This window comes from Oenanthe melanoleuca, chromosome 28 (assembly GCF_029582105.1).
Source record: "Oenanthe melanoleuca isolate GR-GAL-2019-014 chromosome 28, OMel1.0, whole genome shotgun sequence".
Classification (NCBI taxonomy): Eukaryota; Metazoa; Chordata; class Aves; order Passeriformes; family Muscicapidae; genus Oenanthe; species Oenanthe melanoleuca.
In genome coordinates, this window is record NC_079361.1 from 3,781,447 (window position 1) to 3,808,908 (window position 27,462).

At 59.3% G+C, this 27,462-nt stretch overlaps 1 protein-coding gene across 1 annotated transcript; it reads right to left on the reverse strand.

Moving 5' to 3' along the window:
- Positions 1-1,987: 1,987 nt before the first annotated feature.
- JAK3 (Janus kinase 3) lies at positions 1,988-26,243 on the reverse strand. The gene is made up of 24 exons (XM_056512714.1): positions 26,156-26,243; positions 24,130-24,339; positions 22,508-22,631; positions 22,321-22,432; positions 21,260-21,405; positions 19,295-19,577; positions 19,106-19,222; positions 18,874-19,031; positions 18,354-18,465; positions 18,081-18,267; positions 17,857-17,981; positions 17,649-17,783; positions 17,481-17,565; positions 16,602-16,729; positions 14,500-14,638; positions 12,614-12,765; positions 11,097-11,247; positions 10,878-11,017; positions 9,809-9,998; positions 9,356-9,480; positions 8,143-8,315; positions 4,725-4,842; positions 4,484-4,594; positions 1,988-3,019 (listed from the first exon to the last, which is right to left on the reverse strand). The coding sequence occupies exons 2-24, from the start codon at positions 24,332-24,334 to the stop codon at positions 2,912-2,914; spliced, it is 3,324 nt and encodes a 1,107-aa protein (XP_056368689.1). The 5' UTR covers positions 24,335-24,339; positions 26,156-26,243; the 3' UTR covers positions 1,988-2,911.
- Between the last annotated feature and the right edge of the window lie 1,219 nt (positions 26,244-27,462).

Here is a 27,462-nt window from a genome sequence, read left to right on the forward strand (position 1 = left end):
TATCCGTCCCATAAATCCCATATCCCATATCCCACATCCTATATTCCATATCCCATGTCCCATCCCATATCCTATCCCATTCATCCCATAAATCTCATCCCATAAATCCCATCCCACATCCTATATTCCATATCCAATCCCATAAATCCTATCCATCCCATATCCCATATCCCATATCCCATAAATCCCATATCCCGTATCCAATCCCACAAATGCTATCCTATCCATCCCATAAATCACATCCCATATCCCATAAATCCCATAAATCCCATAAATCCCATAAATCCCCTCAATCCCCTCAATCCCATCCCAGGAGCTCCTGGCAGCGCCGGTGGCTCCTCCCCGTGGGGATTCTGGGGCTGGGGGGTCCTGGGGGTCTCTGCAGGGGGTTGGTGGCTCTTGGTGACATTCAGGGTCTGGGGTGATGCCACCACCGGGATCTGTCCCTGTCCCTGTCCCCTGGGATGGTCCCCACGGAATCCTGGGGTCACCAAAGTCTCCCTGGCCCTGGTGTGAGGGTGACACCAAAGGACTGGGGGGTCCTGGGGGTGTCTCCGGGAGGGTTTGGTGGCTCTTGGTGACATCTGGGGAGATGCCACCACCTGTCCCTGTCCTTGTCCCTGTCCCTGTCCTTGTCCCTGTCCCTGTCCCTGTCCCTGTCCCCTGGGATGGTCCCCACGGGATCCTGGGTCACTGGGGTGTCCCCAGTTCGGTGTGAGGGTGACACCAAAGGACTGGGGGGTCCTGGGGGTCTCTGCAGGGGGTTGGTGGCCCTTGGTGACATTCAGGGTCTGGGGTGATGCCACCACCGGGATCTGTCCCCTGGGATGGTCCCCACGGGATCTTGGGGTCACCAAAGTCTCCCTGGCTCTGGTGTGAGGGTGACACCAAGGGACTGGGGGGTCCTGGGGGTGTCTCCGGGAGGGTTTGGTGGCTCTTGGTGACACCTGGGGTGATGCCACCACCAGGATCTGTCCCTGTCCTTGTCCCTGTCCCTGTCCCCTGGGATGATCCCCACGGGATCCTGGGGTGTCCCCAGTTCGGTGTGAGGGTGACACCAAGGGACTGGGGGGTCCTGGGGGTGTCTCCAGGAGGGTTTGGTGGCTCTTGGTGACATCTGGGACGGTGCCACCACCAGGATCTGTCCCTGTCCCTGTCCTTGTCCCTGTCCCTGTCCCCTGGGATGGTCCCCACGGGATCCTGGGTCATTGGGGTGTCCCCAGTTCGGTGTGAGGGTGACACCAAAGGATTGGGGGGTCCTGGGGGTCTCTGGGATGGTTTGGTGGCTCTTGGTGACACCTGGGACGGTGCCACCACCAGGATCTGTCCTTGTCCTTGTCCCCTGGGATGGTCCCCACGGGATCTTGGGGTGTCCCCAGTTCGGTGTGAGGGTGACACCAAAGGACTGGGGGGTCCTGGGGGTGTCTGCAGGGGGTTTGGTGGCTCTTGGTGACATTCAGGGTCTGGGGTGATGCCACCACCTGTCCCTGTCCCCTGGGATGGTCCCCACGGGATCCTGGGGTGTCCCCAGTTCGGTGTGAGGGTGACACCAAAGGACTGGGGGGTCTCTGGGAGGGTTTGGTGGCTCTTGGTGACACCTGGGATGGTGCCACCACCTGTCCCTGTCCCCCTGGGTTCCATGGGTGGGGGGTCCTGGGGGGCTCTGGGGACATCAGCCCGGCAGGAAAATTGACCAAATTTTAATAAAATGAGGTTGAATTATTCCATGGATGGAGGGAAAAAAAAAAGAGAAGGTGAAGGGATGGAAAAATTATAAAATTTTAATAAAATGAGGTTGAATTCTGCCACAGGGAGAGAAAAAAGGAGAAGGTGAAGGGATGGAAAAATTATCAAAATTTTAATAAAATGAGGTTGAATTATTCCATGGATGGAGGGAAAAAAAAGAGGAGGTGAAGGGATGGAAAAATTATAAAATTTTAATAAAATGAGGTTGAATTATTCCATGGATGGAGGGGGAAAAAAAAAGAGAAAGAAGGTGAAAGGATGGAAAATTTACCAAAATTTACTAAAATGAGGCTGAGTTCTGCCATGGAGGGAGGGGAAAAAAAAAGGGAAAAAGTTGAAGGGAAGGAAAATTTAGCAAATTTTAATAAAATGAGGTTGAATTTTTCCATGGAGGGAGGAAAACAAAAAAAAGGGAAAAAATTTTGGGGGGGTCCTGATGGGATTTTGGGGGGGGGTCCTGATGGGATTTTGGGGGGTCCCGATGGGATTTTGGGGGGGTCCCGGTGGGATTTTGGGGGGGTCCCAGTGGGATTTTTTGGGGGGGTCCCGGTGGGATTTTGGGGGGGTCCTGATGGGATTTTGGAGGGGGGGTCCCGATGGGATTTTGGGGGGTCCCGGTGGGATTTTGGGGGGGTCCCAGTGGGATTTTTTGGGGGGGTTCCTGATGGGATTTTGGGGGGGTCTTGGTGGGATTTTGGGGGGGTCCCGATGGGATTTTGGGGGGGTCCTGGTGGGATTTTGGGCGGTTCCTGATGGGATTTTGGGGGGGTCCTGATGGGATTTTCGGGGGGGGTCCCGATGGGATTTTGGGGGGTCCCGGTGGGATTTTTTGGGGGGGTCCCGGTGGGATTTTGGGGGGGTTCCTGATGGGATTTTGGGCGGTTCCTGATGGGATTTTGGGGGGGTCCCGGTGGGATTTTTTGGGGGGGTCCTGATGGGATTTTGGGGGGGTCCTGGTGGGATTTTTTGGGGGGGTCCCGGTGGGATTTTGGGGGGGGGTCCCGATGGGATTTTGGGAGGGTTCCCGGTGGGATTTTTTGGGGATCCTGATGGGATTTATGGTGGGGGGGGGGTCCCGGTGGGATTTTGGGGGGTTTCTGATGGGATTTTGGGGGGGTCCCGGTGGGATTTTGGGGGGGGGGGTCCCGGTGGGATTTTAGGGGGGTTAGCCCCGAATTTTGCTCCTCAGGGCCTCGATTTTGGGGGCCAGCTCCCCGAAGGTGGGTCGGGCTGCGGGGCTGAAGTTCCAGCAGCTCGACATCAACGCGTACACCTGGGGGGGAGGGGACACAGGGTGACATCGGGGGGGGGTGGGGACACATCGGGGACCACCCTGAGAACCACGGGACACCTTCCCGGGGGTATTTGGGGTCATTTTCCGGCTGTTTGGGGTCCTTTCCCTGGAATATTTGGGGTCCTTCCCTGGGGTATTTGGGGTCCTTTCCTGGGGTATTTGGGGTCCTTTTCCTGATATTTGATGTCGTTTCCTTGGGATATTTTGGGTCCTTTCCTGGGGTATTTGGGATTCTTTCCCTGTGGTATTTGGGGTCCTTTCTTGGGATATTTGGGGTAATTTCCCTGAGGTATTTGGGATCCTTTCCTTGGGGTATTTGGGGTCCTTTCTTGGGGTATTTGGGGTCCTTTTCCTGTTATTTGGGGTAATTTCCTCTGGGGCATTTAGGGTCCCTTTCCTGCTATTTGGGGGAAATTTCCTTGGGATATTTGGGATCCCTTCCCTGGGGTATTTGGGGTCCTTTTCCTGTTATTTGGGGTAATTTCCCTGGGGTATTTGAGGTCCCTTCCTTGGGGTATTTGAGATCCTTTCCTTGGGGTATTTGGGATCCTTTCTTGGGATATTTGAGGTCCTATCCCTGGAATATTTGGGGTCCTTCCCTGGGGTATTTGGGGTCCTTTCCTTGGGGTATTTGGGGTCCCTTCCTTGGGGTATTTGAGATCCTTTCCCTGGGGCATTTGGGATCCTTTCCTTGGGGTATTTGGGGTCCTTTCTTGGGGTATTTGGGGTCCTTCCCTGGGGTATTTGGAGTCCTTTTCCTGATATTTGGGGTCATTTCTTGGTGTTTTTGGGGTCCTATCCCTTGAGTATTTGGGATCCATTCCCTGGGGTATTTGGGATCCTTTCCTGGGGTATTTGGGGTCCTTTTCCTGTTATTTAGGGTAATTTCCCTGGGGTATTTGGGGTCTTTTTCCTGGAGTATTTGGATCCTTTCCTTGGGATATTTGGGGTCCTTTCCTGGGGTATTTGGGGTCCCTTCCTTGGGGTATTTGAGATCCTTTCCTTGGGGTATTTGGGGTCATTTCCTTGGAGTATTTGAGGTCCTATCCCTGGAATATTTGGGATCATTCCCTGGGGTTTTTTGGGTCCTTTCCCTGCAGTATTTGGGGTCCTTTCCTTGGGGTATTTGGGATCCTATTCCTTGAGTATTTGGGGTCCTTTCCTTGGGATATTTGGGGTCCTTTCCTTTGGATATTTGGGGTCTTTTCCCTGGGATATTTGGTGTCCTTTTCCTGATATTTTGGGTCATTTCTTGGGGTTTTTGGGGTCCTATCCCTTGAATATTTGGGGTCATTTCCTTGGAGTATTTGAGGTCCTATCCCTGGAATATTTGGGATCCTTCCCTGGGGTTTTTTGGGTCCTTTCCCTGCGGTTTTTGGGATCCTTTCCCTGCCACACCCCCCGACCCTCCCCCCGGGACACCCCCGGGCCCATCGATGTCACCTCCGAGGGACACCCGGCGGGCACCGGGAGGCGCCGGTTGTCCTTGAGGAGCTCCAGCAGCTGGCAGATGATCTGGGCCGGCCTCCCGGTGCCCATCATCCGCAGGAATTCCTGCCAAAAAAAAAAGAAAAAAAAAAAAAAAATGGGAAATGGGGAGGGGGGAACCAAGCCCTGAGCGCCGCCGAGGGGTCGGTCCCGCCGGGAATGTCCCCTCCTTGTCCCCGCCCCCGGGAATTGTCACCTCCGAGGGGCTCCGGCTCTTGGAGCTGTAGGTGAAGAGCTCGTAGAGGAGAACCCCGAAGCTCCAGGTGTCGGAGGAGCAGGAGAAGATGTTGTCAGCCAGGGATTCCGGGGCGTACCTGGGGGGAAAATGGGGGAAAATGGGGATTGTGGGATGGGAAAAGGGGGTTTTGAGATGGGAAAATGGGTTTTGAAAAAGGAAAAGGGGGTTATGAGATGGGAAAATGGGATTTTGAGATGGGAGAAGGGGGTTCTGAGATGGGAAAATGGGTTTTGAGATGGGAGAAGGGATTCTGAAAAAGGAAAAGGGGTGTTGAGATGGGAAAAGGGATTCTGAGATGGGGAAATGGGGTTATGAGATGGGAAAAGGGGTTCTGAAAAAGGAAAAGGGGTTCTGAGATGGGAAAAGGGATTCTGAAAAAGGAAAAGGTGTTATGAGATGGGAAAATGGGGTTTTGAAAACGAATTATGAGATGGGACAAGGGGTTCTGAGAGAGGGAAAGTGGATTCTGAGCTCAGGGAAAAGGGGGTTTTGGAATGGGAAAAGGGGTTCTGAGTGGGGAAAAGAGAGTTTTGAAAATGGGTTATGAGATGGAAAAAGGGGATTTTGAGCTCCAGGAAAAGCAGATCCTGAGCCCTGGGAAAAGGGGGTTCTGAGCCCCAGGAGAGGGGGATTCAGAGCTCTGGGAAAAGGAGATTCTGAAATGGGAAAAGGGGGAGCTGGGGGGTGAAGAGCTCGTAGAGGAGAACCCCGAAGCTCCAGGTGTCGGAGGAGCAGGAGAAGATGTTGTCAGCCAGGGATTCCGGGGCGTACCTGGGGGGAAAAGGGGGGAAAATGGGATTGTGGGATGGGAAAAGGGGGTTTTGAGATGGGAGAAGGGATTTTGAAATGGGAAAAGGGATTCTGAAAAAGGAAAAGGGGGTTTTGAGATGGGGGAAATGGGGTTATGAGATGGGAAAATGGGGTTCTGAGAGGGGAAATGGGTTTTGAGATGGGAGAAGGGATTCTGAAAAAGGAAAAGGGGGGTTCTGAGATGGGAAAAGGGGTTTTGAGATGGGAAAATGGGTTTTGAAACGGGAAAAGGGATTCTGAAAAAGGAAAAGGTGTTATGAGATGGGGAAATGGGATTCTGAAAAAGGAAAAGGGGTTCTGAGATGGGGAAATGGATTCTGAGATGGGGAAATGGATTCTGAGATGGGGAAATGGGGTTATGAGATGGGAAAATGGGTTCTGAGATGGGAAAAGGGGGTTTTGAAATGGGAAAAGGGATTCTGAAAAAGGAAAAGGGGGTTTTGAGAGGGGAAATGGGGTTTTGAAATGGGAAAAAGGGGTTCTGAGATGGGAAAAGGGATTCTGAAAATGGGTTCTGAGATGGGAAAAGGGGAATTTGAAAACGAATTATGAGATGGGACAAGGGGTTCTGAGAGAGGGAAAGTGGATTCTGAGCTCAGGGAAAAGGGGGTTTTGAAATGGGAAAAGGGGCTCTGAGTGGGGAAAAGAGAGTTTTGAAAATGGGTTATGAGATGGAAAAAGGGGATTTTGAGCCCCAGGAAAAGCAGATCCTGAGCCCTGGGAAAAGGCGGTTCTGAGCCCCAGGAGAGGGGGATTCAGAGCTCTGGGAAAAGGAGATTCTGAAATGGGAAAAGGGGGAGCTGGGGGTGAAGAGCTTGTAGAGGAGAACCCCGAAGCTCCAGGTGTCGGAGGAGCAGGAGAAGATGTTGTCAGCCAGGGATTCCGGGGCGTACCTGGGGGGAAAAGGGGGGAAAATGGGATTGTGGGATGGGAAAAGGGGGTTTTGAGATGGGAAAATGGGTTTTGAAAAAGGAAAAGGGGGTTCTGAGATGGGGAAATGGGGTTTTGAAATGGGATAAGAGGTTATGAGATGGGAAAAGGGATTCTGAAAAAGGAAAAGGGGTTCTGAGATGGAGAAATGGGTTTATGAGATGGGAAAATGGGTTTTGAAACGGGAAAAGGGATTCTGAAAAAGGAAAAGGGGTTCTGAGATGGGGAAATGGGGTTATGAGATGGGAAAATGGGTTCTGAGATGGGAAAAGGGGGTTTGAAATGGGAAAAGGGATTCTGAAAAAGGAAAAGGGGGTTTTGAGAGGGGAAAGGGGTTCTGAGATGGGAAAAGGGATTCTGAAAAAGGAAAATGGGTGTTGAGATGGGAAAAGGGATTCTGAAAAAGGAAAAGGGGGTTATGAGATGGGGAAATGGGGTTATGAGATGGGAAAAGGGGTTCTGAGAGGGGAAAAGTGGATTCTGAGCTCAGGGAAAAGGGGGTTTTGGAATGGGAAAAGGGGTTCTGAGTGGGGAAAAGAGAGTTTTGAAAATGGGTTATGAGATGGAAAAAGGGGATTTTGAGCCCCAGGAAAAGCAGATCCTGAGCCCTGGAAAAAGGGGGTTCTGAGCTCCAGGAAAGGGAGATTGAGAGCTCTGGGAAAAGGAGATTCTGAGAAGAAAAGGGGGGTTCTGAGATGGGAAAAGGGGTTCTGAATAGGAAAAGACGTTTTTGAAAAGGGAAAAAGGGATCTGAGAGGGGAAAAGGGGGTTTTGAAATGGGAAAAGGGATTCTGAAAAAGGAAAAGGGGGTTCTGAGATGGGAAAATGGGTTTTGAAATGGGAAAAGGGGGTTATGAAAAGGGAAAAGGGGGTTTTGAGATGGGAAAAGGGGATCTGAGATGGGAAAAGGGTTTCTGAGCTCCGGGAAAAGCAGATTCTGAGCCTTGGGAAAAGGGGGTTTTGAGACAGGTAAAGGGGGTTTGGAAAAGGGGGCTCTGAGATGGGAAAAGAGGGTTTTGAAATGGGCACAGGGAGTTATGAGAAGGGAAAAGGGGATTTTAAGCTCCAGGAAAAGCAGATCCTGAGCCCTGGGTTCCCTGGAGAAAAAGGGTTCTGAGATGGGAAAAGGGGATTCTGAGCTCTGGGGAAAGGACATCCTGAGCCTCGGGAAAAGGGAATCCTGAGCCCCGGTTAAAGGGGATTCTGAGCCCGGTGAAAGGGAATCCTGAGCCCCGGTTAAAGGGGATTTTGAACTCTGTTAAAGGGGATTCTGAGCCCCGTTAAAGGGGATTCTGAGCCTCGGGAAAAGGGAATCCTGAGCCCCGGTTAAAGGGGATTTTGAACTCTGTTAAAGGGGATTCTGAGCCCCGTTAAAGGGGATTCTGAGCCTCGGGAAAAGGGAATCCTGAGCCTCGGTTAAAGGGGATTCTGAGCCCGGTGAAAGGGAATCCTGAGCCCCGGTTAAAGGGGATTTTGAACTCTGTTAAAGGGGATTCTGAGCCCCGTTAAAGGGGATTCTGAGCCTCGGGAAAAGGGAATCCTGAGCCCCGGTTAAAGGGGATTCTGAGCCCTGTTAAAGGGGATCCTGAGCCCGGTGAGAAGCGGCTCCGATCCCCGCCCGCCGCTGGAATCTCACCAGAACACGGGGCTCTGGCCGGGCTCCCGCACCACGTAGTAATCCTTGTCCTGCGGCAGCAGCTTGGCCAGCCCGAAGTCGCCGATCTTGACGTGGCTGTCGCTCTCCACCAGGATGTTCCTGCTGGCCAGGTCGCGGTGCACGCAGCGCCGCGCCCCCAGGTACTCCATGCCCTGCGGGAGGGAGCGGGACCGGGTGGGGGTCTCAGGGTGGGAGTCTCGAAGTGAGGGTCTCAGGGTGGGGGTCACTGGGTGAGGGTCCCGGGTGAGGGTCCCGGGTGAGGGTCACTGGGTGAGAGTCGCAGGGTGAAGGTCACTGGGATGAGGGTCACTGGGTGGGGGTCACTGTGTGGGGGTCTCAGGGTGAAGGTCACTGGGTGGGGGTCTCAGGGTGAGGGTCACTGGGTGAGGGTCGCTGGGTGAGGGTCTCAGGGTGAAGGTCACTGGGATGAGGGTCACTGGGTGAGAGTCGCAGGGTGAGAGTCTCAGGGTGGGGGTCTCAGGGTAAGGGTCACAGGGTGAGGGTCCCGGGGTGAGAGTCACTGGGTGAGGGTCACTGGGTGAGGGTCACTGGGTGAAGGTCTCAGGGTGGGGGTCCCGGGTGAGGGTCACTGGGTGAGGGTCCCTGGGTGAGAGTCGCAGGGTGAGGGTCTCAGGGTGAGGGTCTCAGGGTGAAGGTCACTGGGATGAGGGTCACTGGGTGAGGGTCACTGGGTGAGGGTCTCAGGGTGAAGGTCTCAGGGTGGGGGTCACTGGGTGAGGGTCCCTGGGTGGGGGTCCCTGAGTGAGGGTCCCCGGGTGAGGGTCTCAGGGTGGGGGTCCCGGGATGAGAGTCACTGGGTGGGGGTCACTGGGTGGGGGCCACTGGGTGAGGGTCTCAAGGTAGGGGTCACCGGGTAAGGGTCACTGGGTGAGGGTCTCAGGGTGAGGGTCACTGGATGGGGGTCCCTGGGTGAGGGTCCCGGGGGGCTCATCAGGCTGGGTCACACCCCGAGGGGTGAGGGAGGGGCTGTTCCAGCCGGGATGGGGCTGCGGGTGGGGACAGGAGCCAGCAGTGACCCCAGGGCTGGACAGTGACCCTTGGCTGACCCTTGGCTGACCCTTGGCTGGCCCTTGGCTGACCCTTGGCTGGCCCTTGGCTGACCTTGGCTGACCCTTGGCTGACCCACGGCCCCGCTCCAGCCCCGTTTGCCCCACGCCTGCCCCGGCCCCACCTTGCAGATCTGCCAGGCGTAGAGCAGCAGCGTCCTGTGCTCCAGGCGGGGCTGGTTCTTCTGCAGGAAATCCCGCAGGCAGCCGTTGGGCAGGAACTCCATCACCAGCCGCAGCCCGCGCACTCCTGGAGAGAAACCGGGATGGCCGGAGCGGGGATGGGGGATCCACCCCGGCCCCAATCCCGGCCCCAATCCCGGCCCCAATCCCGGCCCCAATCCCTGCTCCAATCCCCGCCCCAATCCCGGCCCCAATCCCGGCCCCAATCCCGGCCCCAATCCCTGCCCCAATCCCTGCGCCAATCCCGGCCCCAATCCCTGCCCCAATCCCTGCCCCAATCCCGGCCCCAATCCCTGCCCCAATCCCTGCCCCAATCCCGGCCCCAATCCCGGCCCCAATCCCGGCCCCATTCCCTGTCTATTCCTTGTCCCATTCCCTGCCCATTCCCAGCTCACCTCGGCTGTAGCAAACCCCGCGGTACCGGACGATGAAGTCGTGCTGCAGCGAGTGCAGGATTTGGATCTCCCTCTCGAAATCCCGAATTTCCTTGGCCGAGTCCTGCTGCAGCTTCTTCACGGCCACCAGCTCGCCCGTGCTGTCGCCCAGGGGGTCGTAGCGGCACAGCTCCACGCTCCCAAAATTCCCCTGCAGCGGGGAGCTGGCTGCTGGGGATCTGCCTGCTCCCAGCCCCATTCCTGCCCCATTCCCGATGTTCCAGCCCCATTCCCTGCCCCATTCCCAGCCCCATTCCCTGCTCCATTCCCAGCCCCATTCCTGCCCCATTCCCAGCTCCATTCCCTTCCCATTTCTGCCTCATTCCTGCCCCATTCCCAGCTCCATTCCCTTCCCATTTCTGCCTCATTCCTGTCCCATTCCCTGTCCCATCCCATCCCGATTCCCTGCCCCATTCCCAGCCCCATTCCTGCCCCATTCCCAGCTCCATTCCCTGCCCCATTCCCTTCCCATTCCCTGCCCCATTCCCTGTCCCATCCCAGCCCTGTTCCTACCCCATTCTCTGCTTGATCCCAGTCTCATTCCCTGTCCCATTCCTGCCTTCCCTGCCCCATTCCCTTCCCATCCCAGCCCAATTCCCTGTTCATTTCCAGCCCCATCCCCAGCCCCATTTCCATTCCCTGCCCCATTCCCTGCCCCATTCCCAGCCCCATTCCCCATCCCATCTCTGCCCCATCCCAGCCCTATTCCTGCCCCATTCCCAGTCCCATTTCCAGCCCCATTCTCTCTTCATTCCCAGCCCCATTCCTTGCCCCATTTCCACCCCGTTCCCAGCCCCATCCCTGCCCCATTCCCTTCCCATTCCTGCCCCATTCCCAGCCCCATCCCAGCCCCATTCCCCATCCCACTCCCAGCCCCTTATCCCTCCCAAAACCCCCCAAACACACCGAGGGGGACGCTCAGGAATTATTTCTCAGCACCACCCGCACATCCCACACCCCGAATCAGGGACGGGGAGAGTGGCTGGGCTGAGTTTTGGGGGTGGGGGGGGGGTCTCCCCTGCGCCCCCACCTTGCCCAGCAGCGAGATGTACTTGAGGTGCCGCTCCTGGAAGTGCTCGGGGTCCTGGCTGATGGCGAGGGAATCGTGTCCCCAAATCCCGTCCCGAAGCGTCGCGTCCGCGGGGGACAGGTCCGACAGCAGCTCGTAGTCTGGGGGAGGGGCGGGGCGGGGGGGTCAGGCCGCCGTGGGGTCCCCCCGTGTCCCCCCCAGTGTCCCCCCAGTGCCCACCCGAGGTGATGAGGCTGTTGAGGTCGCGGATGAGGGCGCGGAAGCAGGGCCGGCGCTGCGGCTCGTACTCCGTGCACTGCGCCACCAGCGCGGCCAGCTCGGGCCACCGCGGCGCGGGGAGGGGCCGGCGGCGGCGGTAGAACTCCAGCTTCTGTTGGGGAAACAGGGATCGGGGATAATGGGATACAGGGATAATGGGATACAGGGATAATGGGATGGGATAATGGGATGGGATGGGATGGGATGGGATAATGGGATGGGATGGGATGGGATGGGATAGGAGGGGCGGTAGAACTCCAGCTTCTGTTGGGGAAACAGGGATCGGGGATAATGGGATGGGATAATGGGATACAGGGATAATGGGATACAGGGATAATGGGATGGGATGGGATGGGATGGGATGGGATGGGATGGGATGGGATGGGATGGGATGGGATGGGATGGGATGGGCGGTAGAACTCCAGCTTCTGTTTGGGAAACAGGGATCAGGGATAATGGGATGGGATAATGGGATGGGATACAGGGATGGGATGATGGGATGGGATAATGGGATACAGGGATACAGGGATACAGGGATGGGATAATGGGATGGGCTGGGATGGCAGCTGCGGTAGAACTCCAGCTTCTGTTTGGGAAACAGGGATCAGGGATAATGGGATGGGATAATGGGATACAGGGATACAGGGATACAGGGATGGGATAATGGGATGGGATGGGATGGGATGGGATTGATGGGATAGCAATATGGGATGGGATGGGGTGGGAATATGGGATATGGAATGAGATTTATGACATGGGATGGGATCGATGGGATGGGATGGGATCCATGGGATGGGATTTATGGAGTAGGATTTATGGGAGGGGATCAATGGGATGGGATTGATGGGATGGATGGGACAGCAATATGGGATGGGAATATGGGATATGAGATGGGATATGGGATGGGATTTATGGAATGGGATGGGATTGATGGGATGGGATCAAAGGAATGGGATCGATGGGATGGGATGATCAGGATGGAATTGGGCAGGTGAAGAAGGGCTGGGATGTAGTGGGATGGGGAGGATAAAATGGGATGGGGCATGAGGATTGGGATCCAGTGGTCGGGAATGCCGGGATCCAGGGGGACGGGGCAGGAGGGTCGGGATGGGACAGGAATGCCGGATCCAGGGGGACGGGGCAGGAGGAGCAGGATGCAGGGGGACAGGGCAGGAGGGTCGGGATGGGACAGGAATGCCGGATCCAGGGGGATGGGGCAGGAGGGTCGGGATGGGACAGGAATGCCGGATCCAGGGGGATGGGACAGGAATGCCGGATCCAGCGGGACGGGGCAGGAGGGTCGGGATGCAGCGGGACGGGGCAGGAGGAGCAGGATCCAGGGGGACGGGGCAGGAGGAGCAGGATCCAGCGGGACGGGGCAGGAGGAGCAGGATCCAGCGGGACGGGGCAGGAGGAGCGGGATCCAGCGGGACGGGGCAGGAGGAGCGGGATGCAGGCGGGTGCCGGCTCAGGCTCACCCTCTGGGGCTCCAGCAGGCTCAGGGGCATGTTCCCCCCGCTGAAGATCTCCCAGAGGGTGGCTCCGAAGCCCCACTTGTCGGCCGGCAGCGCCAGGCTCCCGGGCTCGCTGACACACTCGGGGGCCACCCACGGGATCCGCTGCACCAGCACTGCGGGCACCCGGGGCCCTCAGCACCCCCAGAACACCCCCGAGAACCCCCCTGGACCCCTCAGCACCCCCAGAACCCCCCGGACCCCTCAGCACCCCCAGAACCCCCGGACCCCTCAGCACCACAGGGTGCTCAGCACCCCCAGAACCCCCCGAGACCCCTCAGTCACTGCCCCGGGCCAGGAGGGGGATGCCGACCCCAGGGTGCTGGAGTTTGGTGAAGGGGATTTGGAACTCACAGCCGGGACCCAGAACCCAGAACCAGGAGCCCAAACTCAGAACCAGGGCCCCAAAACCATTGCCAGGACCCCAAATCCATAGCTGGAATCCAGAACTCCCAGCCAGGACCAGTCCCCCTTTGAGGAGGAGCACAGAACCAGGACCCCAAACCCAGAACCAGGACCCCAAACCCAGAACCAGACCCCAAAGCCATTGCCAGGACCCCAAACCCATTTCCAGGACCCCAAACCCAGAACCATAACCCCAGAACCAGGACCCCAAACCCAGAGCTGGAATCCAGAACCCACAGCCAGGATTCCCCATTGAGGATGAACACAGAACCCCAAACCCAGAACCAGGACCCCAAACCCAGAATCAGGACCCCAAATCCAGAACCAGGACCCCAAACCCAGAACCAGGACCCCAAATCCATAGCTGGAATCCAGAACTCCCAGACAGGACCAGCCCCCCTTTGAGGAGGAGCACAGAACCAGGACCCCAAACCCAGAACCAGGACCCCAAACCCAGAACCAGAACCCGAGAACCAGGACCCCAAACCCAGAACCAGGACCCCAAACCCATTGCCAGGACCCCAAACCCAGAACCAGGACCCCAAACCCAGAACCAGGACCCCAAACACAGTGCCAGAACCAGGACCGCAGAACTAGGATCCCAAAGCCATTGCCAGGACCCCAAACCCAGAACCAGGACCCCAAACTCAGAACCAGGACCCCAAACCCAGAGCTGGAATCCAGAACCCACAGCCAGGATTCCCCACTGAGGACGAACACAGAACCCCAAAGCCAGAATCAGGACCCCAAACCCAGAACCAGGACCCCAGAACCAGGACTCCAGAACCAGGACCCCAAACCCAGGACCCCAAACCCAGAACCAGAACCCCAGAACCAGGACCCCAAACCCAGAACCAGGACCCCAAACCCAGAGCTGGAATCCAGAACCCACAGCCAAGATTCCCCATTGAGGATGAACACAGAACCCCAAACCCAGAACCAGGACCCCAAACCCAGAACCAGGACCCCAAACCCAGAATCAGGACCCCAAATCCAGAATCAGGACCCCAAATCCAGAACCAGGACCCCAAATCCATAGCTGGAATCCAGAACTCCCAGTCAGGACCAGCCCCCGCTTTGAGGAGGAGCACAGAACCAGGACCCCAAACCCAGAACCAGGACCCCAAACCCAGAACCAGGACCCCAGACCCAGAACCAGGACCCCAAACCCATTGCCAGGACCCCAAACCCACTCTCAGGACCCCAAACCCAGAACCAGGACCCCAAACCCAGAGCTGGAATCCAGAACCCACAGCCAGGATTGCCCATTGAGGACGAACACAGAACCCCAAACCCAGAATCAGGACCCCAAACCCAGAACCAGGACCCCAAACCCAGAGCTGGAATCCAGAACCCACAGCCAGGATTGAGGACGAACACAGAACCCCAAACCCCTCACCCCGGGACCCCCAGGACCCCCGGGACCCCCAGGACCCCTCACTCACTGTCTGGGGCCAGGGCAGTGACGCTGACCCCGGGGTCGTTGAGTTTGATGAAGGGGGGGCTGCCCCCGGCCCCGTCCCCCTCCCGGGCCAGCAGCACCTTCTTGGCAGAGACGTTCCCGTGTGGGATTTTCTTGTCCTCCTGCGTGGGGGCAAAGAGGGATGGGGACCCTCAGGGGGGTCCCACGCACCGGGGTGGGCTGGGGGGAGCACCGAGGAGGGGGGGGGAGCTGTGGGGGGTGGATCCATGGGATCCAGATGTGTGGGATCCATGGGATCCAAGTGTGTGGGATCCATGGGATCCAGATGTGTGGGATCCATGGGATCCATGTGTGTGGGATCCATGGGATCCATGTGTGTGGGATCCATGGGATCCATGTGTGTGGGATCCATGGGATCCAGATGTATGGGATCCATGGGATCCATGTGTGTGGGATCCATGGGATCCAGATGTGTGGGATCCATGGGATCCAGGTGTGTGGGATCCATGGGATCCATGTGTGTGGGATCCATGGGATGTGGGGGTGTGGGATCCATGGGATCCAGATGTGTGGATCCATGGGATCCAGGTGTGTGGGATCCATGGGATCCAGATGTGTGGATCCATGGGATCCAGGTGTGTGGGATCCATGGGATCCAGATGTGTGGGATCCATGGGATCCATGTGTGTGGGATCCATGGGATCCAGGTGTGTGGGATCCATGGGATCCATGTGTGTGGGATCCATGGGATCCAGATGTGTGGGATCCATGGGAACGTGGACATATGGGGAGTGTGGGATGGGGATCCATGGGATCCCTATCCGTGGGGTCCATGGGATCCAGGTGTGTGGGATCCATGAGATATGGAGATATAGAGAGTATGGGATGGGGATCCATGGGATCCAGATGTGTGGGATCTATGGGATCCATGGGATATGGAGATATGGGGAGTGTGGGATGGGGATCCATGGGATCCAGGTGTGTGGGATCCATGGGATATGGATGTGTGAGATCCATGGGATCCATGGGACATGGAGATATGGGGAGTGTGGGATGGGGATCCATGGGATCCAGATATGTGGGATCCATGGGATGTGGGGGTGTGGGATCCATGGGATATGGAGATATGGGGACTGTGGGATGGGGATCCATGGGATCCATGGGATACTGATGTGTGGGATCTATGGGATACGAATGTGATCCACAGGACAAGGACACGTAGGATCTATAGGATATGGGCATGTGGGATCCATGGGATATGGATGTGTGGGATCCATCGGATCCATGGGATACAGACACACGGGATCCATGGGATATGGACATGTGGGATCCATGGGATACAGACACACGGGATCCATGGGACATGGACACGTGGGATCCATGGGATACGGACACGTGGGATCCATGGGATATGGACATGTGGGATCCATGGGATATGGACATGTGGGATCCATGGCATATGGACATGTGGGATCCATGGCATATGGACATGTGGGATCCATGGAACATGGACATGTGGGATCCATGGGATCCATGGGATACAGACACACGGGATCCATGGGATCCATGGGACACGGACACACGGGATCCATGGGACATGGACACGTGGGATCCATGGGATCCATGGGATACAGACACACGGGATCCATGGGACATGGACACACAGGATCCCTGGGATCCATGGGATATGGGTGTGTGGGACACATGGGACATGGACACATGGGATCCATGGGATATGGGTGTGTGGGATCCATGGGATCCATGGGATACAGACACACGGGATCCATGGGACACAGACACACGGGATCCATGGGACATGGACACACAGGATCCATGGGATCCATGGGATACAGACACACGGGATCCATGGGACACGGACACACGGGATCCATGGGACATGGACACGTGGGATCCATGGGATCCATGGGATACAGACACACGGGATCCATGGGACATGGACACACAGGATCCATGGGATCCATGGGCTATGAATCCGCAGGGTCCTGCTGCGGGGTCCAGGTTCAGGTGACCCAGGTGACCCAGGTGACAGAACCTGGAGATCCACAGGACCAGGACACAGGCTGGGGCCAGCTGGGATCTGCAGGGAGAGCCCCGTGGGCTCACCAGGTAGTTGAGGGCGTAGGCCAACTGCTTGGCCACTGTCAGCTTCCAGCCCGTGGTCACGGCGCCGCCGCTCCTGCGCAGGTACAGGTCCAGGGGGCCGTGCTGGATGTGCTCCTGCACCATCACACCTGGGGACGGGTCAGGGTGACACAGAGGGGTCAGGGTGACACAGAGGGGTCGGGGGTGACACAGAGGGGTCAGAGGGTGCCCAAAAGGAGTCAGGGGTGACACAAAGGGGTCAGGGGTGACACAGAGGGGTCAGGGGGTGCAACAAAGGGGTCAGGGGGTGCAACAAAGGGGTCGGGGGTGACACAGAGGGGTCAGGGGTGACACAGAGGGGACAGGGGTGACACAAAGGGGTCGGGGTGACACAAAGGGGTCAGGGGGTGCCACAAAGGGGACAGGGGTGCCCACAAAGGGATCAGGGGGTGCCCAAAAGGGGTCAGGGGGTGCCCACAAAGGGGTGGGGGGTGCAACAAAGGGGACAGGGGGTCAGGGGGTGCCCAAAGGGGTCAGAGGGTGCCCAAAAGGGGTCAGAGGGTCGGGGGGTGCCACAAAGGTGTCGGGGGTGCCACAAAGGGGTCAGGGGGTGCCACAGAGGGGTCAGGGGGTGCCACAGAGGGGTCAGGGGGTGCCCAAAAGGGGTCAGGGGTGCCCAAAAGGGGTCAGGGGTGCCCAAAAGGGGTCAGGGGGTGCCCACAAAGGGGTCAGGGATGCCCAAAAGGGGTCAGGGATGCCCACAAAGGGGTCAGGGGTGCCACAAAGGGGTCGGGGGTGCCCAAAAGGGGTCGGGGGTGTCACAAAGGGGTCGGGGGTGCCACAAAGGGGTCGGGGGTGCCCAGGTGGCCCCGGGGTGGCCCCGCCCCGCCGGTCACTCACTGTCCTTGCCGAGGCTGACGCCGTGCAGCAGCACCAGGTGCTTGTGGGACAGCTGGCTCATGGTGCTGGCGGCCTCCAGGAAGGACTGCGACAGGGACAGACGGCTCAGGGCGGGCCTCGGGCACCCCTAGGTGACACCCTGGAGGTGGCGGCGCCGCCCCCCCTCACCTCCAGGCAGTTCTGGTGGCTGCTGTCCATGACCTTGAGCACCACCGGGGTCTGCCGGGGTCCGTCCTCCTCGTCCTCCTCCCGTTTGATCCCTTTGTAGATCTGGGTGAAGGAGCCCTGGCCCAGGCTCTCGCCCTGGGGGACACGGGGACATCGCCAGGGTGTCCCTGTGCCACCCCCCCCCCGGTGGTCCCGCCCTGCCCCGTACCCGCGTCAGGTTCTGGGGGTCGATCTTGTGGAACATCATCTGGTGGAGGCTGCGGCGCCGGGGGGCGGGAGGGGACCCGGGGGGACAGGGGACCCCGCTGCGGACGATCAGCAGGTTGGACTTCTCTGGGAGGGGGAGGGGAGAGAGGGTGAGGGGAGGTTTGGGCACCTGGTGACGTCACACAGCCACCCTGTGACATCACAGCGCCCCCTCTGCGGTGTCACCTTTGGGCCGGGGGGGACAGGCCACCTCCAGGCGCATCTGTGCCCCCTCAGCCTGCAGCCCCCGCCGCCCGTAGGTGCCCAGCAGCTCCCGCAGGCTGCAGAACCTCCGCGCCACCCCCGACAGCCGCAGACACCCGTCCTCATCCCTCCGGATCCGGCACCGCTTGTAATCCCGGCCCGAACGGGTCTGTGGGGAAACCACCCCCCCTCCAGCGATCAGCACCCCAAAACCGCGGGTGGAACCGTCCCCCAAACCCCCCGCGGGGGTCTCACCTGGACGCACACGGTCAGCAGGTAACTGTCGAAGTCCTGCGGGCTGCGGCGCAGCAGGAACAGCCCCGGGGCTCCCCCGGCCGCCTCCAGCTTGTTCACCGCGAACTCGGCGCTGCCCGGGGGTGGGTGGGGATGGCCGTGGGTGACCCTCGGGGACATCGCGGGCACCCCCCGTGTGGCCCCCGCCCCTCCCCAAACGACCCCCGTGGGCACCCGCGGGCAGAACCCACTCGCTTTGGAAAAGGATCATAAAAAGTGACTTTCCGGGATCTCTGTTGTCGGACAGCCCGTCTGTTGGTAGCTACATCCCATCCCTTCTCTCTCTCTTTCTCTTTCTCTCCTTTAGTTCATTTCCTTCACCTCTTTCCCTCTCTCTTCTATCTCAAAACTGATTTTTTTTTTACGCACAAACCGCGTTTCTGCTGAACAAAACCCGCGTCTCTCCCTTTTTTCTTTGCACGAACGAACCGCCACGACTCCGGCTGGGGTCGCGACACCCTCGGGGGGCGCCGGTACCCACCTGATGGGCCCGTGGCACTGGTTCTCCAGCTCCTCCAGCAGCCGCGGAGGCGCCACCTCCTTGCAGAAGTAGTGCTGGGGATCCGCCGTCAGCCGGTAGTAGCCATCGAGCAGAGCCACGAAGGACCGAGCGTCCCGCAGCGTGGGGAACTCCACCTCCTGCGCCAGCCCTGGGGGTCACCCCTGCTCCCCTGCACCCCGCGGCCCCCCCAAACCCTCCCCCCGGGACTCACCAGCACCCGGTTATCCGCCTTGGTCACGGTGACCAGCCGGTTCTCCGCCGCGCCGCCCGCCGCCTGCTTGACGCTGATATCGGCGATGTCGGGGAAGTCGCAGAAATGCTGGCGGCTCTACGAGGCGACAGCGAAGGTGACAACCCCTCCACGCTGCCACCGACACCCCTCCCAGCCCCTCCAGCGCACCTCGGAGCCGCCGCAGCTCCAGGCCACGCCGCTGTCGCCGCACACGTGGATCGCGACGGGCGCCGGCGACCCGGGCGAGCGCACGTGGAAAATCTCCTCGCTGCGGCGGCGCCGGAGCCGCTCCAGGTCCAGCAGGTATTTGAGCTTCAGGTGCGGCCCGTCGGCGTGGCAGCCGCCCAGGAGCCGCAGCGATTTGCCGAAGAGGCGCCGCAGGCGCTTGCGGGTCACGAAGTTGTGCTGCTGGATCTGCGCCCGCAGCGGCTCCGGCAGGCACGACTTGTAACTGCGGGGAGGGAGCGGGGTGCGCCCAGGGGGTGTTTGGGGTGCGCCAGGGGGTGTTTGGGGTGCGCCCGGGGGGGTTTGGGGTGCGCCCGGGGGTGTTTGGGGTGTGCCCGGGGGGTCCTGGGGGTGTTTGGGGTGCGCCCGGGGGGTCCTGGGGGTGTTTGGGGTGTGCCCGGGGGTGTTTGGGTGTGCCCAGGGGTGTTTGGGGGTGTTTGGGGTGTGCCCGAGGGGTCCTGGGGGTGTTTGGGGTGTGCCCGGGGGTGTTTGGGGGTGTTTGGGGTGTGCCCGGGGGTGTTTGGGGATGTTTGGGGTGCGGCCGAGGGGTCCTGGGGGTGTTTGGGGTGTGCCCGGGGGTGTTTGGGGTGTGCCCGGGGGGTCCTGGGAGTGTTTGGGGTGCGGCCGGGGGTGCCAAGCCATCCCCGGAGCTGTTGGGGTGTCCCCAGGGTTGTCCGGGGGTGTCCCCGGGGTGTTTGGGGGGTGCCCGGGGGGGTCCTGGGGGTGTTTGGGGTGTGCCCGAGGGTTCCCGGGGGTGTTTGGGGTGCCCGGGGGTGTTTGGGGTGTGCCCGGGGGGTCCTGGGGGTGTTTGGGGTATTCCCACGGGTGTCCCTGGGATGTTTGGGGTGTCCTCGGGGCTGTTGGGGTGTCCCCAGGGGTGTCCAGGGGTGTCCTCGGGGGTGTTTGGGGTGTGCCCGGGGGTCCTGGGGGCGTTTGGGGTGCGGCCGGGGGTGTTTGGGGTGTCCCAGGGGTGTCCCCGGGGGTGTTTAGGGTGTCCCAGATGGTGTTGGGGTGTCCCCAGGCGTGTCCCGGGAGTGTCCTCGGGGGTGTTGGGGTGTCCCCGGGGGTGTCCTTAGGGGTGTTGGGGTGTCCTCAGGGGTGTTGGGGTGTCCCCAGGGGTGTCCCTGGGGGTGTTGGGGTGTCCCCAGGGGTGCCAGGCTGTCCTCGGGGGTGTTGGGGTGTCCTCGGGGGTGTTGGGTTGTCCCCATTGGTGTCACACTGTCCCCATGAGTTTCAGGTTTTCCAGTGGCTGCCAGATTGTCCCCAGCCATGCGGGGCTGTCCCCACGGGTGTCACAGTGTCCCCACGGGCGTCACAGTGTCCCCACGGGATTCACACTGTCCCCAGGGTGTCACACTGTCCTCACGGATGTCACACTGTCCCTGGCCATGCCCGGCTGTCCCCACGGGTGTCACAGTGTCCCCACGGGATTCACACTGTCCCCACGGGTGTCACACTGTCCCCAGGGTGTCACACTGTCCCCACGGGTGTCACAGTGTCTCCAGCCATGCGGGGATGTCCCCAGGGGTGTCACACTGTCCCCACGGGATTTAGGCTGTCCCCACGGATGTCACACTGTCCCCGGCCATGCCCGGCTGTCCCCACGGGTGTCACAGTGTCCCCACGGGTGTCGCACTGTCCCTACAGGTCTCACACTGTCCCCAGCCATGCCCGGCTGTCCCCACGGGTGTCACAGTGTCCCCACGGGATTTAGGCTGTCCCCACGGGTGTCACAGTGTCCCCACGGGTGTCACACTGTCCCCAGCCATGCCGGGCTGTCCCCACGGGTGTCACAGTGTCCCCATGGGATTCAAGCTGTCCCCACGGGATTTAGGCTGTCCCCAGGGTGTCACAGTGTCCCCACGGGTTTCACACTATCCCCACGAGTGCCGCCCCGGCCCCGCTCACCTGACGCGGCTGCAGACCTGGGCGGGGCTCTGCCGCTGCTCCTTGGCGATGCGCAGCATGTCCAGCACGGCCAGGCCCAGGCACTGCTCCTGCGTGGGCAGGCTCAGCCCCACGGCCACGCGGCCCGCGATGAAATCGCTGCGGGACTGGGCGGGGCACGAGGCTGGGGGGCGGCTCTGCCACCGACCCGCCCTCGGGTCACCCCCGGGTCACACCCTGCCCGGGACAGACTGACCCGTCTGGGGAATCTGGGGAGGCCGCGAGCTCCTGGTGGGAGCTGGAGGAGGAGGAGGAAGGAGAGGAAGAAGAAAAACGAGACGAAGAAGGAGAAGAGGAAAAATAAGAAGCGGGAGAAGAGGAAGAAGAAGAAGAAGGAGAAGAAGAAGAGAAAGAAGAAGAAGAGGAAGAAGAAGAGGAAGAAGTGGAAGAAGAGGAAAAAGAAAAAGAATAAAAGAAGAAGAAAAAAAGAAGAAAAGGAGAAGAAGAGGAAAAAGAAGAAGAAGAGGAAGAAGAAGAGGAAGAAGTGGAAGAAGAGGAAAAAGAAAAAGAATAAAAGAAGAAGAAAAAAAGAAGAAAAGAAGAAGAAGAGGAAGAAGAAGAAGAAGAAGAAGAGGAAAAATAAGAAGAGGAAGAAGAAGAAGAAGAAGAAGAGGAAGAAGAAGAAGAAGAAGAAGGAGAAGGAGAAGAAGAAGAAAAAGAAGAAGAAGAAGAAGAAGAAGAAGAAGAAGAAGAAGAAGAAGAAGAAGAAGAAGAGGAGGAAGAAGTGGAAGAAGAGGAAGAAGAAGAAGAAGAAGAAGAAGAAGAAGAAGAAGAAGAGGAGGAAGAAGTGGAAGAAGAGGAAGAAGAGGAAAAAGAAGAACAAGAGAAGAAGAAGAAGAAGAAGAAGAAGAAGAAGAAGAAGAAGAAGAAGAAGAAGAAGAAGAAGAAGAAGAAGAAGAAGAAGAAAGAAGAAGAAGAAGAGGAAGAAAAAGAAGAAGAAGGAGATGAAGAAGAGGAAGAAGAGGAAGAAAAAGAAGAAGAGGAAGAAGAAGAGAAGAGGAAGAGGAGGAGGAGCTCCTCACCTGGGCGAACAGGTAATCGATGACAGGGTAATCCAGGACGGGGCTGGCGCGGTCAGGGAGCAGCTGGAAGCGGTGGGACTGTCCCAGTCCGCACCAGTTGGAGAAGAAGAACCTGAGGGGGCAGCAGAGGGGTCTGAGCGCTGCTCCCACGGCAGGACCCCAGGGGCTGCGGGGGAACGGGCTGTACCTGATCCTGTACACCAGCAGCTGGCTGCAGGACTCATCCACCCTGAACACGTGGCTGGGGGGGAACCAGCAGCTCAGGTCCTCGGTGGCCAGGGCGAAGAGAGGGTGGCACACGGGCAGCACGCCTGGCGAGCCACAGCGGGGCTGGGACCCCCAGGGCACAGCCAGGAGCCCCCGGGGGACCCTGAGCCCAGCACCCCTATCCTGAGCTCGCAACTGGACCCCAAACCCACAGCTGGTAGCCCAAGCCCACACCCATAACCCCCATCCCCATAACCCCAGAACCCCATTCCCACACCCATAACCCCCATCCCCATAACATCATAACCCCATCCCCAGAACCCTCCATCCCCACACTCATCACCCCATCCCCATTCCCATAACCCCATTCCCACCCTATAACCCCATCCCCATTCCCATAACCCCATTCCCACACCCATAACCCCATCCCCATTCCCATCACCCCATTCCCACCCCCATCACCCCATTCCCGTTCCCATAACCCCATCCCCATAACCCCAGAACCCCATTCCCACACCCATAACCCCCAGAACCCCCACACCCATAACCCCATTCCCATCACCCCATCCCCACCCCATAACCCCATCACCCATTTCCATAATCCCATCACCCCCATAACCCCATTCTCACCCCCACAACCCCATTCCCACCCCCATAACCCCATCCCCATGCCATCCCCATAACCCCATAACCCCATAACCCCATAACCCCATCACCCCATAACCCCATAACCCCATAACCCCATCCCCACCCCCATAACCCCATTCCCACCCCCATAACCCCATCCCCATGCCATCCCCATCACCCTATCACCCCATCACCCCATCACCCCATCACCCCATCACCCCATCACCCCATAACCCCATCACCCCATCACCCCATCCCCACCCCATAACCCCATCCCCATCACCATAACCCCATTCCCACCCCCATAACCCCATCCCCATGCCATCCCCATCACCCCATAACCCCATCACCCCATTACCCCATAACCCCACCCCATAACCCCATAACCCAATCACCCCATTACCCCATAACCCCACCCCATAACCCCATAACCCCATCACCCCATAACCCCATCACCATTTCCATAACCCCATCCCCACCCCATCACCCCATCACCCCATAACCCCATCACCCCATCACCCCATTACCCCATAACCCCATCACCCCATAACCCCATAACCCCATAACCCCATAACCCCATAACCCCATCACCCCATCACCCCACAACCCCATTCCCACCCCATAACCCCATTCCCACGCCATCCCCATCACCCCATAACCCCATAACCCCATCCCCCCATCACCCCATAACCCCATAACCCCATAACCCCATAACCCCATTCCCACCCCCATAACCCCATCCCCATGCCATCCCCCATAACCCCATAACCCCATAACCCCATAACCCCATCACCCCATCACCCCATAACCCCATCACCCCATAACCCCATAACCCCATAACCCCATAACCCCATAACCCCATAACCCCATCACCCCATCACCCCATAACCCCATAACCCCATAACCCCATAACCCCATAACCCCATCACCCCATCACCCCATAACCCCATTCCCCCTCCCGCACGCCGCTCTCACCGCAGGCTTTGGCCGCCCTCACGCACAGCTCCTCGGCCGTGTACTCGCCGCAGGGGAAGCTGAGCGAGCCCGCGGCGCTGGCGGGGCCGTGGCGAGGGGAGGGGGCGCGGTGGTACAGCAGCACCTGCAGCGGGCCGCGCCCGGCCGAGGACAGGCTGCAGGAGCGCCCGCCCAGCAGCGGCGTCTCCTCGCCCAGCGGGGCCATGGGGGCTGCAGGGAAAGGGGCTGGGGTGAACCGAGTCCATCCTCGTGTCCATCCCCGAGGCTGTCCCCTGTCCATCCCTGCTCCATCCCCGTGTCCTTCCCCGTGTCCATCCCCGTGTCCATCCCCGTGTCCATCCCCTGTCCATCCCCGTGTCCATCCCCGTGTCCATCCCCGAGGCTGTCCCCGTGTCCATCCCCGTGTCCATCCCCCTGTCCATCCCCGTGTCCATCCCGTGTCCATCCCCGTGTCCATCCCCTGTCCATCCTCCTGTCCATCCCCGTGTCCATCCCCTGTCCATCCCAGCTGCATTACCGTGTCCATGCCCGTGTCCATCCCCTGTCCATCCCAGCTCCATCCCTGCTCCATCCCTGTTCCATCCCAGCCCCATCCCAGCCCCATCCCAGCTCCATCCCTGTTCCATCCCAGCCCCATCCCTGCTCCATCCCGGCTCCATCCCTGCTCCATCCCGGCTCCATCCCAGCTCCATCCCTGCTCCATCCCGGCTCCATCCCTGCTCCATCCCGGCTCCATCCCAGCTCCATCCCTGCTCCATCCCAGCTCCATCCCAGCTCCATCCCAGCTCCATCCCTGTTCCATCCCAGCCCCATCCCAGCTCCATCCCAGCTCCATCCCGGCTCCATCCCAGCTCCATCCCTGTTCCATCCCAGCCCCATCCCAGCTCCATCCCGGCTCCATCCCTGTTCCATCCCAGCCCCATCCCAGCCCCATCCCAGCTCCATCCCAGCTCCATCCCTGTTCCATCCCAGCCCCATCCCAGCTCCATCCCGGCTCCATCCCTGCTCCATCCCGGCTCCATCCCAGCTCCATCCCTGCTCCATCCCGGCTCCATCCCAGCTCCATCCCAGCTCCATCCCTGTTCCATCCCAGCCCCATCCCAGCTCCATCCCAGCTCCATCCCGGCTCCATCCCTGCTCCATCCCGGCTCCATCCCAGCTCCATCCCTGTTCCATCCGAGCTCCATCCCAGCTCCATCCCTGCTCCATCCCAGCTCCATCCCAGCTCCATCCCTGCTCCATCCCGGCTCCATCCCAGCTCCATCCCTGCTCCATCCCAGCTCCATCCCCAGCTCCATCCCGGCTCCATCCCAGCTCCATCCCAGCTCCATCCCTGCTCCATCCCAGCTCCATCCCTGCTCCATCCCAGCTCCATCCCCGGCTCCATCCCTGCTCCATCCCGGCTCCATCCCAGCTCCATCCCTGTTCCATCCGAGCTCCATCCCAGCTCCATCCCTGCTCCATCCCAGCTCCATCCCATCTCCATCCCAGCTCCATCCCTGCTCCATCCCGGCTCCATCCCAGCTCCATCCCGGCTCCATCCCTTCTCCATCCCTTCTCCATCCCTGCTCCATCCCAGCTCCATCCCGGCTCCATCCCAGCTCCATCCCAGCTCCATCCCAGCTCCATCCCTGCTCCATCCCAGCTCCATCCCAGCTCCATCCCAGCTCCATCCCGGCTCCATCCCTGCTCCATCCCTGCTCCATCCCGGCTCCATTCCTGCTCCATCCCAGCTCCATCCCAGCTCCATCCCTGATCCATCCCTTTTCCCATCCCAGCCCCATCCCGGCTCCATCCCAGCTCCATCCCATCTCCATCCCATCTCCATCCCAGCTCCATCCCAGCTCCATCCCAGCTCCATCCCTGTTCCATCCCAGCCCCATCCCAGCTCCATCCCAGCTCCATCCCGGCTCCATCCCATCTCCATCCCAGCTCCATCCCAGCTCCATCCCATCTCCATCCCGGCTCCATCCCGGCTCCATCCCTGCTCCATCCCCTCTGGCCGCCCCCCCGGACCCCCCGGTACCTCTGCCGTGCCGGGTTCCTCTCTGCGGGCCTGGGGAGGGGTCCCGGCCGAGCTGCGCTCCCCGATCGCGGTTCTGGGGCTGCGTAGGCGGCTGCGAGCGAAGCAGAGCGATAAAAATTCCCCTGAGCGACTTCCTTCCTGCTCGGGGGCTCCTGGGCGTGCGGCTTCCTGCCAGGGGCGGGGGACAGAACGCGACACCCCGGGGTGCTGGGAGGGTGACGGGGTGAAAATCTGGGAACCCCCCGGGCTCCTCTTTGAGCATCCCCAGGTACCCCTTGGGCACCCCTGGGTCTGTTTTTGACACCCCCGGGTTCATTTTTGGCACCCCCGGGTTCTCCTTTGTCACCCCCGGGTGCATTTTGACATCCCCAGTATCTTTTTTTTGTCACCCCCGGGCTCCTTTTGGCACCCCGGGTACATTTTTGGCACCCCCAGGTACCCCTTTGGACACCCCCTGGTACCCCTTGGGCACCCCCGGTTAATTTTCGGCATCCCCGGGTACATTTTTGACACCCCCGGGTTCATTTTTGACACCTCCAGGTTCATTTTTGACACCCCCGGGTACATTTTTGGGACCCCCGGGTACCCCTTGGGCATCCTCGGGTTCATTTTTGACACCCCCGGGTACATTTTGACACCCCCGGGTTCATTTTTGACACCTCCAGGTTCATTTTTGACACCCCCGGGTACATTTTTGGGACCCCCGGGTACCCCTTGGGCATCCTCGGGTTCATTTTTGACACCCCCGGGTACATTTTTGGGACCCCCGGGTACCCCTTGGGCATCCTCGGGTTCATTTTTGACACCCCCGGGTACATTTTTGACACCCCCGGATTTCCCTTTGACACCCCTGGCTACATTTTTGACACTCCCGGGTTCCTTTTTGGCACCCCGGGTACATCTTTGGCATCCCCTGGTATCCCTTGGGCACCCCCGGTTAATTTTCGGCACCCCCGGGTTCATTTTTGACACCCCCAGGTACATTTTTGGCACCCCCGGGTTCATTTTTGACACCCCCGGGTACATTTTTGGGACCCTCGGGTACATTTTTGACACACCCGGATTCCCCTTTGACACCCCTGGCTACATTTTTGACATCCCCGGGTTCATTTTTGGCACTCCCGGGTACCTTTTTGGCACCCCGGGTACATTTTTGACACCTCAGGATTCATTTTTGGCACCCCCGGGCTCGTTTTGACACCCCCGGTACCTTTTTGGCACCCCCAGGTACATTTTTGACCCCCCTGGGTACATTTTTGGGCACCCCCGGGTTCCCTTTTTCCCCCCCAGGTAAATTTTTGGCACCC